The sequence below is a fragment of the Achroia grisella genome, unplaced genomic scaffold (genome assembly GCF_030625045.1).
Source record: "Achroia grisella isolate CSIRO2021 unplaced genomic scaffold, CSIRO_AGI_Agris_v1 utg1360, whole genome shotgun sequence".
NCBI lineage: Eukaryota > Metazoa > Arthropoda > Insecta > Lepidoptera > Pyralidae > Achroia > Achroia grisella.
This window is the reverse complement of record NW_026712626.1, coordinates 3045253-3059645: the sequence shown is the minus strand read 5'-3', so window position 1 is coordinate 3059645 and position 14393 is coordinate 3045253. Positions and strand designations below refer to the sequence as shown.

The following is a 14393-nucleotide window of genomic DNA, read 5'->3' as shown; positions in this document are numbered from 1 at the left end:
AACCTAGCAATGGGGGGTTATTGGGCCACAGTACTAACAATACCCTTTCCCATGTTTCCGCGGGTTTGGAGTGCCATCTGCACTCGCCGTTTAATATTAAAAATTTTATATAATGCAATTTATTTCTATATATATATATATGTGTATATATTTTTTGCAGTATAAAGATTCAACAATTTACAATTATATATATGTTTTTACCGTGGGAGGAATCGAACCCGCGACCTTCGGAAGGCGGAGTCCAATACATTTATTATACATTATATGATATGTCACGATAAATCAAAATCAGATAATGATAATGGTCAGATCTCAATCAATGTTATATGAGAGCATACGACAAATACCATCTTTGAAATAAACAAATATCAAAATTAGTTTACATCGAAATAAAAATCATACAAGAAAAAATACAGTCGAAATGATAACCTTCTTTTCTGAAGACGGTAGAAAAGCATATAATTTTATATATTTCTCTAATTGGCTAAAAAGAAACACATAAACTCACGACTGCTACCCCAGACGGGGTAGTCAGAGTCATTGTCAACTGTAGATCTTGTTCTGAACGCAAAATTGACTTTTTTTGCGAAATGAGGCTACATTTCGCAAAAAAAGTAAAATGAAAAATAATGTAGGTACCATATGTGTCTTATACTTGACCTATACTAATACATATAATTTTATTTGATAATAATTGAAACTAACTGTACCCGGGACTTAGTCCGCGTGGAATTTAACTTTATTTTTCTAAAAAAAACATCTAAAATTAAAATAGTCTAAGTTACTACATCACCTACCTGCTAAAAAAGTCCCATCAAAATCGGTCCAGCCATTTCAGAGATTAGTCGGAACAAACAGACAGACAGATAAAAATTGTAAAAAATGTTATTTTGGTGTATGTACCTTATTTAAATTCTTATGCATGTAGTAAAAAACGATTATTTCAATATTACAAACAGACACTCCAGTTTTATTTATATGTATAGATTGGATCTCATTAAATTATAAAATTGATCATTTTGATAAAATCATATTGTACAAAAACTTGTTAAAATCGCTTACAGTGACACAAGGTCGGCAATACAAACGTTTAACCTACCCGTTCTTATCAAATGTCAAATACTCGTGCACATTCAATAAAATTTAGTGCGAAGATTTAAGTTAAAATTAATTCAATAAAACATTATTAATAAATTAATTAATTGCAACTTAAAATTAATTGTGATTCTAATTCTAAAATTTATACAATTCATATGAAATGAATTCAAATTTGGAACACGATATTTTCGAACGCAGTCACGGTTGTGTCAAAATGAAGAAGATATGTTTATTTATATTGAGGTGTATACATTTTGTGCATCATATATTTTCAGTTGTGTTTAGTATCATTTTGAATTTAAGAATTCTTGAACTTAATAATAGTGATTATGACGTGTTGGGTAAATACGGTACGGCTTTAGTAACATGTTGGAATTTAGTGAGTACCCTACTTTTTTTGTTTTATCTTTTATTTTTTTTAATATTTGCTAATTTTCTATTTAAGTAAAGTTGTCTGTATATGTACTTATATCACTTTTATATGATACCTACAGTTACTTTTACCACCGCTCGCCATCGACAGGATACTTACAGTTAGCTTTTTACCATCGCACTTAGGACACGGAAATTCATCTCCACACGCTAGCACCTAAATGATCTCGGGCAGTGCGGTTTCAGAGGAACTTCCTCCCGTGTACACTTACATTGTGGAAGGAACTACCTGTTAAGGATTTCTATAGAAACTACAGCATGGGCTTTGTTAAGAAGGGTTTCTTACAATACACAAGTGACACCCCTGATGTTTCAGGCGTCCATAGTCTACGGTAACTGTTTACCATCAGATGGGCCGTATGCTTGTTTGTCACCATCGTAGTATAAAAAAAACAAGCAGTTTGATTTGTAAGCGGGTGGAGGGTAGTAAAATAATAGAGTACTGAGGCCTGATATCTTAGTTTTCGGTAATGGCGTTATAATGTGATATGATATGATGACGTGATATCCGTAGCAGTGTTAATTTACGGTATAGGCTATGGTTGCCACTTACCATCAGGTGGGTCATGTCTACCATTTCAGATATATAAAAAAAACATATTATAATGAAATTAGGTAGAAATTCACTAAAGATATACTATAATAGAAATAGAAATAAACTTTATTCAAATAAACCCAATATGAATAGTCATATTTCAATTTCTAATTTAAAAAGCATTTATTCATTTTAGCTGCTTATGAATGTAATTTTTTTATATTATAATTTTCTTTCTACTCTATTTCAGTATATAGATCCAATTCTTTTTTTTATCTGATGACGGTCTCGGTGGTCTAGCGGTTTTCCACACTTTACATCCGTTGGTCGCGGGTTCGATTCCTCGCACGGCACAAAATTTTATATTCATGAGTATGATTGTTTGTATCGGTTTGAGCGTTTTCTATGTATAATATGTATTGTATTTCCGAAAAAAAATATTTTGTATGTATTTGTATCTAATCTAGTACCCATAACACAAGCAATAGCTAGCTTAACTTATATCTAGATAGCGCTGTGTGAATTGTAATTCCTCTTCCTTTACCACTCATTCAAAAATGCAATATGTACTTATAAATCAAATTATCAAGTACACAAAAAGTCGTATTGAGATTTCACTTTTTTTTGAAGTTGGTTAAATATATTCACTGAAATTCTATAAGTATAGTTAAAATAACTAAAACGGTCGTTCATCTGAAGGTAGATAACATAATCGTAGAGCGATTACGGGAGTCAAGCGTGAACTGTGACCCTTGTGGTATAGTATGATATTAGTGTGGCAACAAAGCAGCTAAAAATTTACCCATATTTTGGGGTACATAAATAAAAACTAAGACCACGCTGTAAGTAGTTTTTTGGTGGATTATGGAATAATGGAGGTCCTCTAAGACAGTAAGATCATCATCTGCTTCTTCCTTATCCCATTTATTTGTGGTTGACGTAATATGTTTTTCTCTTCCATTCATTTGGGTGTTTTCTATCAATATCAATATATATGTATATATATATAACTCAAAGGTGACTGACATAGTGATCTATCACGCACAGCCCAAACCACTGGACAGATCGGGCTGAAATTGGTCATGCACGTAAATGTTATGACGTAGGCATCCGCTAAGAAATAATTTTGATTAATTCTACCCCCAAGGGGATAAAATAGGGGATGAAAGTTTGTATGAAACTTTCTTAATTTTTAACCGATCGGGCTGAGACTTTCCATGCATAAAGCTACTATGATGTAGGCATCCCCTAAGAAAGGATTTTGATCAATTCCACCCCTAAGGAGATAAATTAACGCGAGCGAAACCGCGGGCAAAAGCTAGTATTTAATATGTATATATTACCGAAAAAAAATCTATGTATTTGTATCAGTTGTCTAGTACTCATAACACAAGCTTTAGCTAGCTTAACTTGGGTCTAGATGGCGCTGTGTGAATTGTCCTGAGATTATTATTATTACTATTATTAATGCTACTCGCAGTCATCAGGCATTACGAAGTTATATATTATTTTCTATTTAGTTTAATTTTCATTGAATGCGTCTATATAATTTATCTTTTAGTCATACATAGTGTTGGATTACAATCCCATTTTGTACTGAACTACACACTCCTAATTATATTATTGTATTGATTGTAATCTGTTTTGTATGCTAATAAATAAACAAATACACATATATACATAGAAAACACCCATATTATATCATCATCTTCTTCCTTATCCAATTTATTTGGGGCGGCGTAATATGTTTTTCTCTTCCATTTATACCTGTTCACAGTAATCTCGTTATTTACTCCCTTTCTACTGTTGAGATGGATGGACTGTGTGAAAGATGATATATCTTTTACACAGTCCATCCATCTCATTTTTCGGCCTTCCTCTGCCCTTATAACCATCCATATTTATATGTAACACCTTTCTTAAAATATTATCTTCATTCCTACGCATTACATGCCCATACCACGATAGACGATTACTCTTCAACCTTTCTGACAAATCACTTTCATACTTCCTCAAACTATTCATTCTTAATCTTATCCATTCTTGTCCCACCACACATCCATCTCAACATTCCACACAGAAAACATCAACACGTAGAAAACATTCATACCAGCTGGATGTTTTTTTACGTGTATAAAAAAAATATTACCTTTCAGTTCTTTAGTATAAACTCTTGTTTGAAAGTAGATGACGCGGTGAGATAATATTGTATGTTCCTTTAAGTAAATTATTAAGAATATGGCAACATTTAGCCCATAAATGTATCCAATGAACTTATCTTTCAATAAAATTATCAACTAGTCGGCCTATTGTAAATTTATAAAATAGCCGTCTATTTAATTTTAATTAATTAACTTATATAATTTATAAATAACTAAAAATTAAACATAAATTACAATTAATAAGTGTAAATACATATTGTGTATAAAAATTACAAAAAATTATTCGAAATTCGAAAATTTTACATTTTAAATTGTAAAATCGAAATTTAAAAATTGTTTTAAATGGATTCGGTATGGAAGGATTCGAACATATTTTACAATATATTGTGTTTTATTACAACGGAGAATGAGAAATTGTTAGTGAGCGACAAACAATTGTATTGGAGAACTGTCATACATATATTGGTTGTCATACATCACTCGTGCATAAGTGCATTTGCGAACAACCTCGATATAGTCACTCACAGTAGCATCCAAGTGAGAGATCTGCATAGCTATCGTATTGGACTATTGACGGGTTGGAATTTTGTAAGTCTTTTATTTTTATAGATAATCTTTGTAAAAACTCATCTATCTACCTCAGTCTCATCTATTTTAGCCGGCAAGCAGCTTTCTTATGTAAACTATGGTTTGGTTGAAGCAACTTAATCTTAATCATTACATAGTATAAAACAAAGTCGCTGTCGCTGTCTGTCCGTTCCTATGTATGGTTAAATCTTTAAAACTACGCAACGGATTTTCAAGCGGTTTTTTTTAATAGACTGAGTGATTCAAGAGGAAAGTTTATATGTATAATACATGTACACCCATGCGAAGCCGGGGCTAGTAGCTAGTCTTAATAATATTATAAATGCTAAACTTTGTGAATATGGATGTTTGTTACTCTTTCACGCAAAAACTACTGAACGGATTTTGATGAAACTTTACAGTAATATAGCTTATACATCAGAATAACACGATATAATTTAAAGAGTTAATATGTGAATTGGGAGAAATATAGTAATACATATCGAGTAAGTGTGATACAGACGAAGTTACGCGGGTCTGTTAATATAATATAAGGTAATTCAATTATAGGCACATCTTAGTCCCTTAGAATGGCAATGCATGGTATTACGGCAGTAATTTAACATGTGATGTCCGTAGTGCTGTTCATGTAGATACGACGGTTTACGTCCACTGAATGACCCCCCGTCCAATTCGAAACGGAGATTGAAATTATAACGACCTGAGGTTCGAACCCCTAGCAGTGCCCTCAGACTAAAGTCGTATCCGGCAGGATTTAGCCTTGAGCCGTTCTATAAGTCTTTCCGCGGGTTTGGAGTACCATCTGCACTAGCCCCCTATCGTTTGGTGAAGCTGTAAAGGCCAGTTGCGGCCAACAGCCATAGTTTGAACAAAAACTAACCATTACGTGGGCCACAGAATATAATCTTATTGACTCGTTTTGATACAATAATTACATAAAAAATATAAGCAATAATTTAGACACATCAAAAACAGATTCAATACAAAATTTAAAATATCTCTATTCATGTAGGTCTATTACAGACTCTTATGATATGTCAAATCTACCGTCAGCTCAGAATGATTTCGAGATGAGAAAAACTGATAAGAAACTCTGCTCGTATTCTTTTCAAATAAATGTTATACATGTTTACAATAATACAGATGCATTATAAATTCAAATTTGGGAGAATAGAGTGACCACCAGCCTATGCTATTGGAAAAGCAATATGGACCACACCTCAGCATAATGCTAGCCATGAGCCTATTTGTTTTTTTTATTTTATTAGGTCTCCAACAAGGTTTACACCAACACAATTACATTATATATATTACATTACAATCTATTTATACTAAGTACCTTAATTATAGGCAACTACGACATTTGTATGACAAATTTGAGTTTACAATTAACAAAACATAACATAATAAAATTTTACCTTTAAAATTAAAATACTTGTGCTGATTCAACTAGAACTTATCTATATGTCTATATATATATATAAATGAATTGGCAATTATTTTTTTTATATATAGAATAGCAATTCAGTATTATTGTTCGTTAGTCTCGCTAAAACTCGAGAACGGCTGAACCGATTTCGCTAATTTTAGTCTTGAAATAATCGTGGATGTCCAGGAAAGGTTAAAACGGTGACAAAATATGAAGAAATTGCATGTAAAATTGTAAAAATAACAATTTTATTTTGCCATAAAAACTGTACCTGTCAAATAGATTGCGTTCAAAAATTTATTGTGTAACTAAACTTCAAAAACCTTTGACATGTTGTTTAACACTGAGGCGTAACGGAATTCGCTGTTTCAGCTAGTAATTTAATAATTATTATTGCTTTTATTTAAAAAATGATTTTACAACTCCAGTTATAGTTATTTAGTTATAATTAGTAATGATAATTATATCTATTGTCATTGTAATTGTACATTAAGATAGCGTACATCAATAATTGGATCATTCAGTTATATCAGAAATGCATCGACCTAATTTGTTATACACTATTTACAAAGACATCTTACTAGGCTTGAGGCAGAGCACTTATCGATTATAATTATTATCACAATATCATTAATAATAACAACAATATCACACAGTCAACGGCGGATCCAGGGGGGTCATGGGGGTCATAACCCCCCATGACCCCCCAAACACACACATAATGATTTTATTTAAATATTTTGACACCATACAGATTTTATGTAACTACATACCGTCAATATTTAATTAATTTAATATAATATAATTACTTTGTACTTCATTAAAATACCTACTTTTTACTTGTATCTATTGTTATCAAAATTAAATTATAAGTTCTGGACTTGACCACAACTATGTGACCCCCTCCTGGAGCCAAAGCTGGATCCGCTCTTGCACACAGCATAACCTCTCCCACACTTGACTTAGGCCCGTGTGGGTGAGTATTACCTTCTTTTAAACTGATAAAAGAAAAGGAAAAAAGATAACAACAACAATAATCTTAGGACAATTCACACAGCGCCATCTAAACACAAGTTAAGTTAGCTAAAGCTTGTGTTATGGGCACTCGATAATTGATACAAGTACATAGATTGTTTTTTTCGTAAGCATATTATACATAGAGAACACCCAGACCGATACAAACAATCATACTCATGAATACAAATATTTGTGCTGTGCGAGGAATCGAACCCGCTACTATCGCAAGTAAAGCAGCGTGTTCAACCGCTAGACACCGAGGTCGTCGAATATTATTACTCAGATGTCAACGCAGATAATTGCTCGTGAATTCGTTAACACTGTCCTCTCTTGTGTCATGATATCATGCTCATAAAATCAAATCTAATCTAAATATATATCAAAGATGACTGACGTAGTGATCTATCAACGCACAGCCCAAACCACTGGACGGATCGGGCTGAAATTTGGCATGCAGGTAGATGTTATGACGTAGGCATCCGCTAAGAAACGATTTTGATTAATTCTACCCCCAAGGGGATGAAAGTGTGTATGAAACTTTGTCAATTTTAAACCGATCGTGCTGAGACTTTGCATGCATAAATCTACTATGACGTAGGCATCCCCTAAGAAACTATTTTGATAAATTCCACCCTTATGGGGATAAATTAACGCGAGCGAAGCCGCGAGCAAAAGCTAGTTCAAAATATAATCATGTAGATCTACTACAGAATCTTATGATATGTCAAATCTACCGTCAGTTCTGAGTGCTTTCGCGTTAAAAACTGACAAAATACTCAGATCTTACTCTTTTCAAATAAATATCTTACACGCAAGTTCTTGCTCGTTCTTCTTGTATTAAACTTTGCTTTCCGAATAAGGAGTAGAGTAAAAAAAATGTATAACTATAAAAAACTACCTACTTATAGTTGAATAGCGATTATTTTAACCCTCGCTCCTGAAGACAAGATTTTGTTTTGGCGCTAAGACTTCGTTCTGGACACTTTCCTTTAAATAGTTTTGCATTTTTAATGAGAAAATCTACAACTCCAAATTGTACGGTATGTGGAGAAATTGAAGATGTTTATGATATTATTTTGGAATGTGCACGGAACTAGACCAAAAGACGCGAATTGTTACTTTCTATTCAAAATAGCATCTGCAATAGTATTCTCAATAACCCATTAACAGAAGATGTCATCAAAATTATTAATATAGTCAACGTTAGCATTAAAAAAAGAAATGTATCATAATTTAGATATTATGTATAGTTTCACCGATGGGGGTGGCATAATCTCCGGAAACCCTCAATATTTAATAGAAGAAAAAAAAACCACCGCTCCTAAAAATACCCTTAAATTGTTGTTTCTGACTGGCCTTTGAAAAAGGACAGACAAAGAACGAAAAGACATAGATTTCGAAAAAGGGCGAGCATAATAGATCTCTGTAAGTCGCAATGCTAGTCTGAAACACTGACCAATAGCCCAAATCAGCAATCAGCAGTAAAAACGAGTCGTAAGAAATATTTGTGGTCTCCACAAACGCATATCAACCAGACCACACTTTATAAAAGAAAAAATTATGACTGTAATTTCAGTGTACATCTACCACAGTTTATTAAATGTACACGATAAAAGAAATGAGCTATATAAGATTTCAGATAATCATAATTACAACTATTATAAAGATAATATACAATTACCAAAAACAATACTCGATAATACTTTTAAACAAGGCATTAGTTTAAAAATAAAAATAGAATAGAATAGAATAGAAAATCATTTATTCAAATAAACTTAATTTAAGCACTTTTGAATAGTCAACATTTTTTTAAATCTACCGCTTATTCGGAAAGCTGTCTCATCACAAGAAGAATAAGCAAGAAACTTGTGTGTTGCTCTTTTAAACAATCCTTGTAAGTTCACATTTTACAAGTCGCAACGTGTGAATACAAACTACCAACCAGCACTAATTTATTTAGGCTCAAATATAAAAACAGAATAAGATTAAATCAGTCGTAGTGATAAGAGCAGACCAGTCCCTACAAGCAGCACTCGTTTACGAGTATGACGGATGAGCCAGCCGTCACTGCGCTCGACCATATTTTAGGGAGCCCAATGACCCGGCCCACCACGCCGCCACATGTCTGGACATTTTAGTGAGCATGACTACTCATTCCACTCGACCACGTCACAGCTACAAAAATTACTATATGGTAGTTACAGTATTCGCACTTTACATGAGGATGCATGCGGCAATCAATACAAAAGCCGCTACGCTATCATATATCAAGAAAGCAGTATGAAAAACAAATTATAATGTTGTCCGCAAATAAACTTATACTAATACTAATGGTAGTTAGTTTATTATACTAATGTATAATAAACTACCTGTTACTATCAGATAATTGCCTCCAAAAGAATTTAAATTGAAAATAAAATGTTATTTTGAAAAACATCCTTTTTATGCGGAGGAACGAGGACCATGTCTTATGGGAAGTGTATAATATGAATGTGCATGATGTAAAGGGAGGGGACACCCTAAGAAAAGATGGATGGATTGTGTGAAAGATGATATGAATAAAAGAAGAGTATGTTTAGATTTGACGGCCGATAGAGAGCAGTGGAAGAGAATGACATACTGCGCCGACCACAAATAATGGGATAAAGGCAAGGCAATGATGAATGATCCTTTTTATAAATTACAGAATATATGAATCAAAATGTAATTATATAATTTTTATATAGATTTTTAAACATTATTATGACGTACATAATTAGTTATACGTGTGTTGTATACGTAATTAATTAATTTAATAATATAATAGTAATCGAATTTAAATTTTATAAATATCATTATTGTATATTATGACTTGCTATATATGTAAAGATGTTTTTTACGTTGGTCAATAAATGAAATTAAACTAAACTAAATCCTTCATAAAAAACTATAGATAATATACTAAGATGCAATGGTGCTCTTACGCTTAATGGTATAAGCTGAAAAAGTACCAGGAAATACAGGAAATAGTAATAGAATAGAAAGAAAGTACAGGAAATAGAAATAGTATTTCTATTTCTATTAGGAATAGAAATAGAAATACCATTATACCATTATTAAGAAGTACAGTAATACAGAATAGAAATACTGTTTTTAATTTGGCGTAGTCATTATTTATACATATATGTTAGAATACTTTAATCTCTATCGTAAAGTAACCTACTTTTTACTACTTTTGTGTTCTCTGTTTTTTTTATTATCTATGATTATTTCTTTCACCTTGACCTTCTTCCGGTTTTTGTTTAGGCAATCAAAGATGTCGTCTTTTGTTCAAATAAATTATTAAATAAGTACATAAGTATCTAATTATTTCACAATTGTCAACAATATAATTAGTAATAATCACGGGATCTTACACTTCAGTTTACCCGTGATCATGGTGGTTGAAACACTGCCGAAATATCGGGAACTCAGCAAATATATATAAAACGTGGTAAGATCACGTGTAAATAGAAATACTATTTCTATTTCTATTTCCTATCATTCTCCACTGTACTTCTTTATCGTATACCATTAAGCGTAGGTACACCTTTACATCTTCATCAATTGAAATTTATAATTTGTAGAACCTAAGACATTTTTCGTGCTACTGCGGCTGTTCACCGTGCAATATTTTGCATCTGTGGAAGATTACGTTTGTGCGGGAAAATAAAAAAGACAAAAAGACTTCTTCCGCAGAATAGAATAGAATAGAATAGAAAATCATTTATTCAAATAAACTTAATTTAAGCACTTAAAAACGGTTATTTCAATATTACAAACAGACACTCCAATTTTATTTATATGTATAGATTATCTAATGTATATGAATATATAAATATATATATCACACGTTATAACCTATTACACAATAATAATTTGTATTCATAAATATTGCATAAGTTTCGCAGACCAGTTTGAATAATAAAACAGATGGACACAACGACAAACTTATATATTTATATCAGCTGTCTACCACTTCGTCCGCGTGGAATTTAACTTTATCTTTCTAAAATAAAAGTAGCCTAAGTTACTACTTATTAAGAAATAGAAATAGAAATAATCTTTATTCAAATAAACTTAATGTAAGCACTTTTGAATAGTATATATATAGTGTGAGGAATCGAACTCGAGACTATTGAAACGTAAGATGGTACTAAACCGCTACCGCACCAAGGCCGTCAAGTAGTTATATATAAATTCAACATAGTTACCAATGTAGCGGTCGTCAGTATACATATATTAATTAATTGTTATCGCTCGGGGTCACGCCAATACAGTTAAGGAGTCGTAATTAGCTTGATTAAGTAATGACTTGGTCCGCATTCCATTATTATTAATATATTTTAGTATGTTGCAATGATTTAACAATTTATCATTATGAATAGTGATGTCCCATAGTTCGTAAAACATATTAGTAGATCGATATCTGATCATGATCAAACATTGTTAAGTATGATAGTAGGGATTGCGTTGCTAGACGTCCCGTATGACCCGACGGGACTGACTCTTCATTATAATATAGTGATGTGATGTCCCGTAGTTTGTAAACATGCATATTAGTAGATCGCCATCTGATCATGATCAAACATTGTTAAGTATGATAGTAGGGATTGCGTTGCTAGACGTCCCGTATGACCCGACGGGACTGACTCTTCATTATAATATAGTGATGTGATGTCCCGTAGTTCGTAAAACATATTAGTAGATCGCTATCTGATCATGATCAAACATTGTTAAGTATGATAGTAGGGATTGCGTTGCTAGACGTCCCGTATGACCCGACGGGACTGACTCTTCATTATAATATAGTGATGTGATGTCCCGTAGTTTGTAAACATGCATATTAGTAGATCGCCATCTGATCATGATCAAACATTGTTAAGTATGATAGTAGGGACTAGCGTTGCTAGACGTCCCGTATTTGCTGGGACGTCCCGTATTTAAAATGACCCGACGGGACTGACTCTTCATTATAATATAGTGATGTGATGTCCCGTAGTTCGTAAACATGCATATTAGTAGATCGCCATCTGATCATGATCAAACATTGTTAAGTATGATAGTAGGGACTAGCGTTGCTAGACGTCCCGTATTTGCTGGGACGTCCCGTATGACCCGACGGGACTGACTCTTCATTGTAATATAGTGATGTGATGTCCCGTAGTTCGTAAACATGCATATTAGTAGATCGCCATCTGATCATGATCAAACATTGTTAAGTATGATAGTAGGGATTGCGTTGCTAGACGTCCCGTATGACCTGACGGGACTGACTCTTCATTATAATATAGTGATGTGATGTCCCATAGTTCGTAAAACATATTAGTAGATCGCCATCTGATCATGATCAAACATTGTTAAGTATGATAGTAGGGATTGCGTTGCTAGACGTCCCGTATGACCCGACGGGACTGACTCTTCATTATAATATAGTGATGTGATGTCCCATAGTTCGTAAAACATATTAGTAGATCGCCATCTGATCATGATCAAACATTGTTAAGTATGATAGTAGGGATTGCGTTGCTAGACGTCCCGTATGACCCGACGGGACTGACTCTTCATTATAATATAGTGATGTGATGTCCCGTAGTTTGTAAACATGCATATTAGTAGATCGCCATCTGATCATGATCAAACATTGTTAAGTATGATAGTAGGGACTAGCGTTGCTAGACGTCCCGTATTTGCTGGGACGTCCCGTATTTAAAATGACCCGACGGGACTGACTCTTCATTATAATATAGTGATGTGATGTCCCGTAGTTCGTAAACATGCATATTAGTAGATCGCCATCTGATCATGATCAAACATTGTTAAGTATGATAGTAGGGACTAGCGTTGCTAGACGTCCCGTATTTGCTGGGACGTCCCGTATGACCCGACGGGACTGACTCTTCATTGTAATATAGTGATGTGATGTCCCGTAGTTCGTAAACATGCATATTAGTAGATCGCCATCTGATCATGATCAAACATTGTTAAGTATGATAGTAGGGATTGCGTTGCTAGACGTCCCGTATGACCTGACGGGACTGACTCTTCATTATAATATAGTGATGTGATGTCCCATAGTTCGTAAAACATATTAGTAGATCGCCATCTGATCATGATCAAACATTGTTAAGTATGATAGTAGGGATTGCGTTGCTAGACGTCCCGTATGACCCGACGGGACTGACTCTTCATTATAATATAGTGATGTGATGTCCCATAGTTCGTAAAACATATTAGTAGATCGCCATCTGATCATGATCAAACATTGTTAAGTATGATAGTAGGGATTGCGTTGCTAGACGTCCCGTATGACCCGACGGGACTGACTCTTCATTATAATATAGTGATGTGATGTCCCATAGTTCGTAAAACATATTAGTAGATCGCCATCTGATCATGATCAAACATTGTTAAGTATGATAGTAGGGATTGCGTTGCTAGACGTCCCGTATGACCCGACGGGACTGACTCTTCATTATAATATAGTGATGTGATGTCCCATAGTTCGTAAAACATATTAGTAGATCGCCATCTGATCATGATCAAACATTGTTAAGTATGATAGTAGGGACTAGCGTTGCTAGACGTCCCGTAATTGCCGGGACGTCCCGTATTTAAAATGACCCGACGGGACTGAGTCTGTCCCATATTCGAACCGTGCTCCCTTTTTTATTAATAAATCGATCGATCATCTAGACAAAACTACTCACGCACGCAACGTTTGTACCCCTAATTTAATAAAAAGCGAATTGATGACCGTTTTTAAATACGTATATAATTGTATTGATTTTTATAAATGTGTTAAAATCAATAAACATATGTTAAAGCTGACTTGCTCCTCAGAAAAAAATATACATTTTTTTTGTTTTTTTTTGTCCCGGGTAAAATACTAAATTCCCCTATTTTTTTGCCTATTTGTATTTGCCGCATATAGGCTGAACAAATCTGGCAACATAGAGACCGTATTTATACTTGGTTTGTTGTGTTTAAAAGTAAATTATAGACATATAAATTTATGTATAATGGTATAAAACAATTAAGAATTAGTAGCACAAGAAAATTAGTATATCTGGCTGGCTGGCTCATCCGTCATACTCGTGAACGAGTTCTGCTT

The 14393-nt window shown here is 33.5% G+C and overlaps 1 protein-coding gene across 2 annotated transcripts in view; it reads left to right on the top strand.

Annotated features, from left to right (window-relative positions):
- The window catches only part of LOC131855281 (androgen-dependent TFPI-regulating protein-like), a 40913-nt gene that overhangs the window by 22420 nt on the left and 4100 nt on the right, over positions 1–14393 (top strand). Inside the window, exon 1 of one of the 2 annotated variants that reach the window (XM_059206530.1) lies at positions 4492–4815. The exons of the other annotated variant lie outside the window; for it this stretch is intronic. Coding sequence (XP_059062513.1) covers positions 4570–4815 — 246 coding nt within the window. The 5' untranslated portion in view covers positions 4492–4569. Of the gene's footprint in view, positions 1–4491; positions 4816–14393 lie in introns of those variants that run through there. 2 annotated transcript variants of the gene reach the window in all.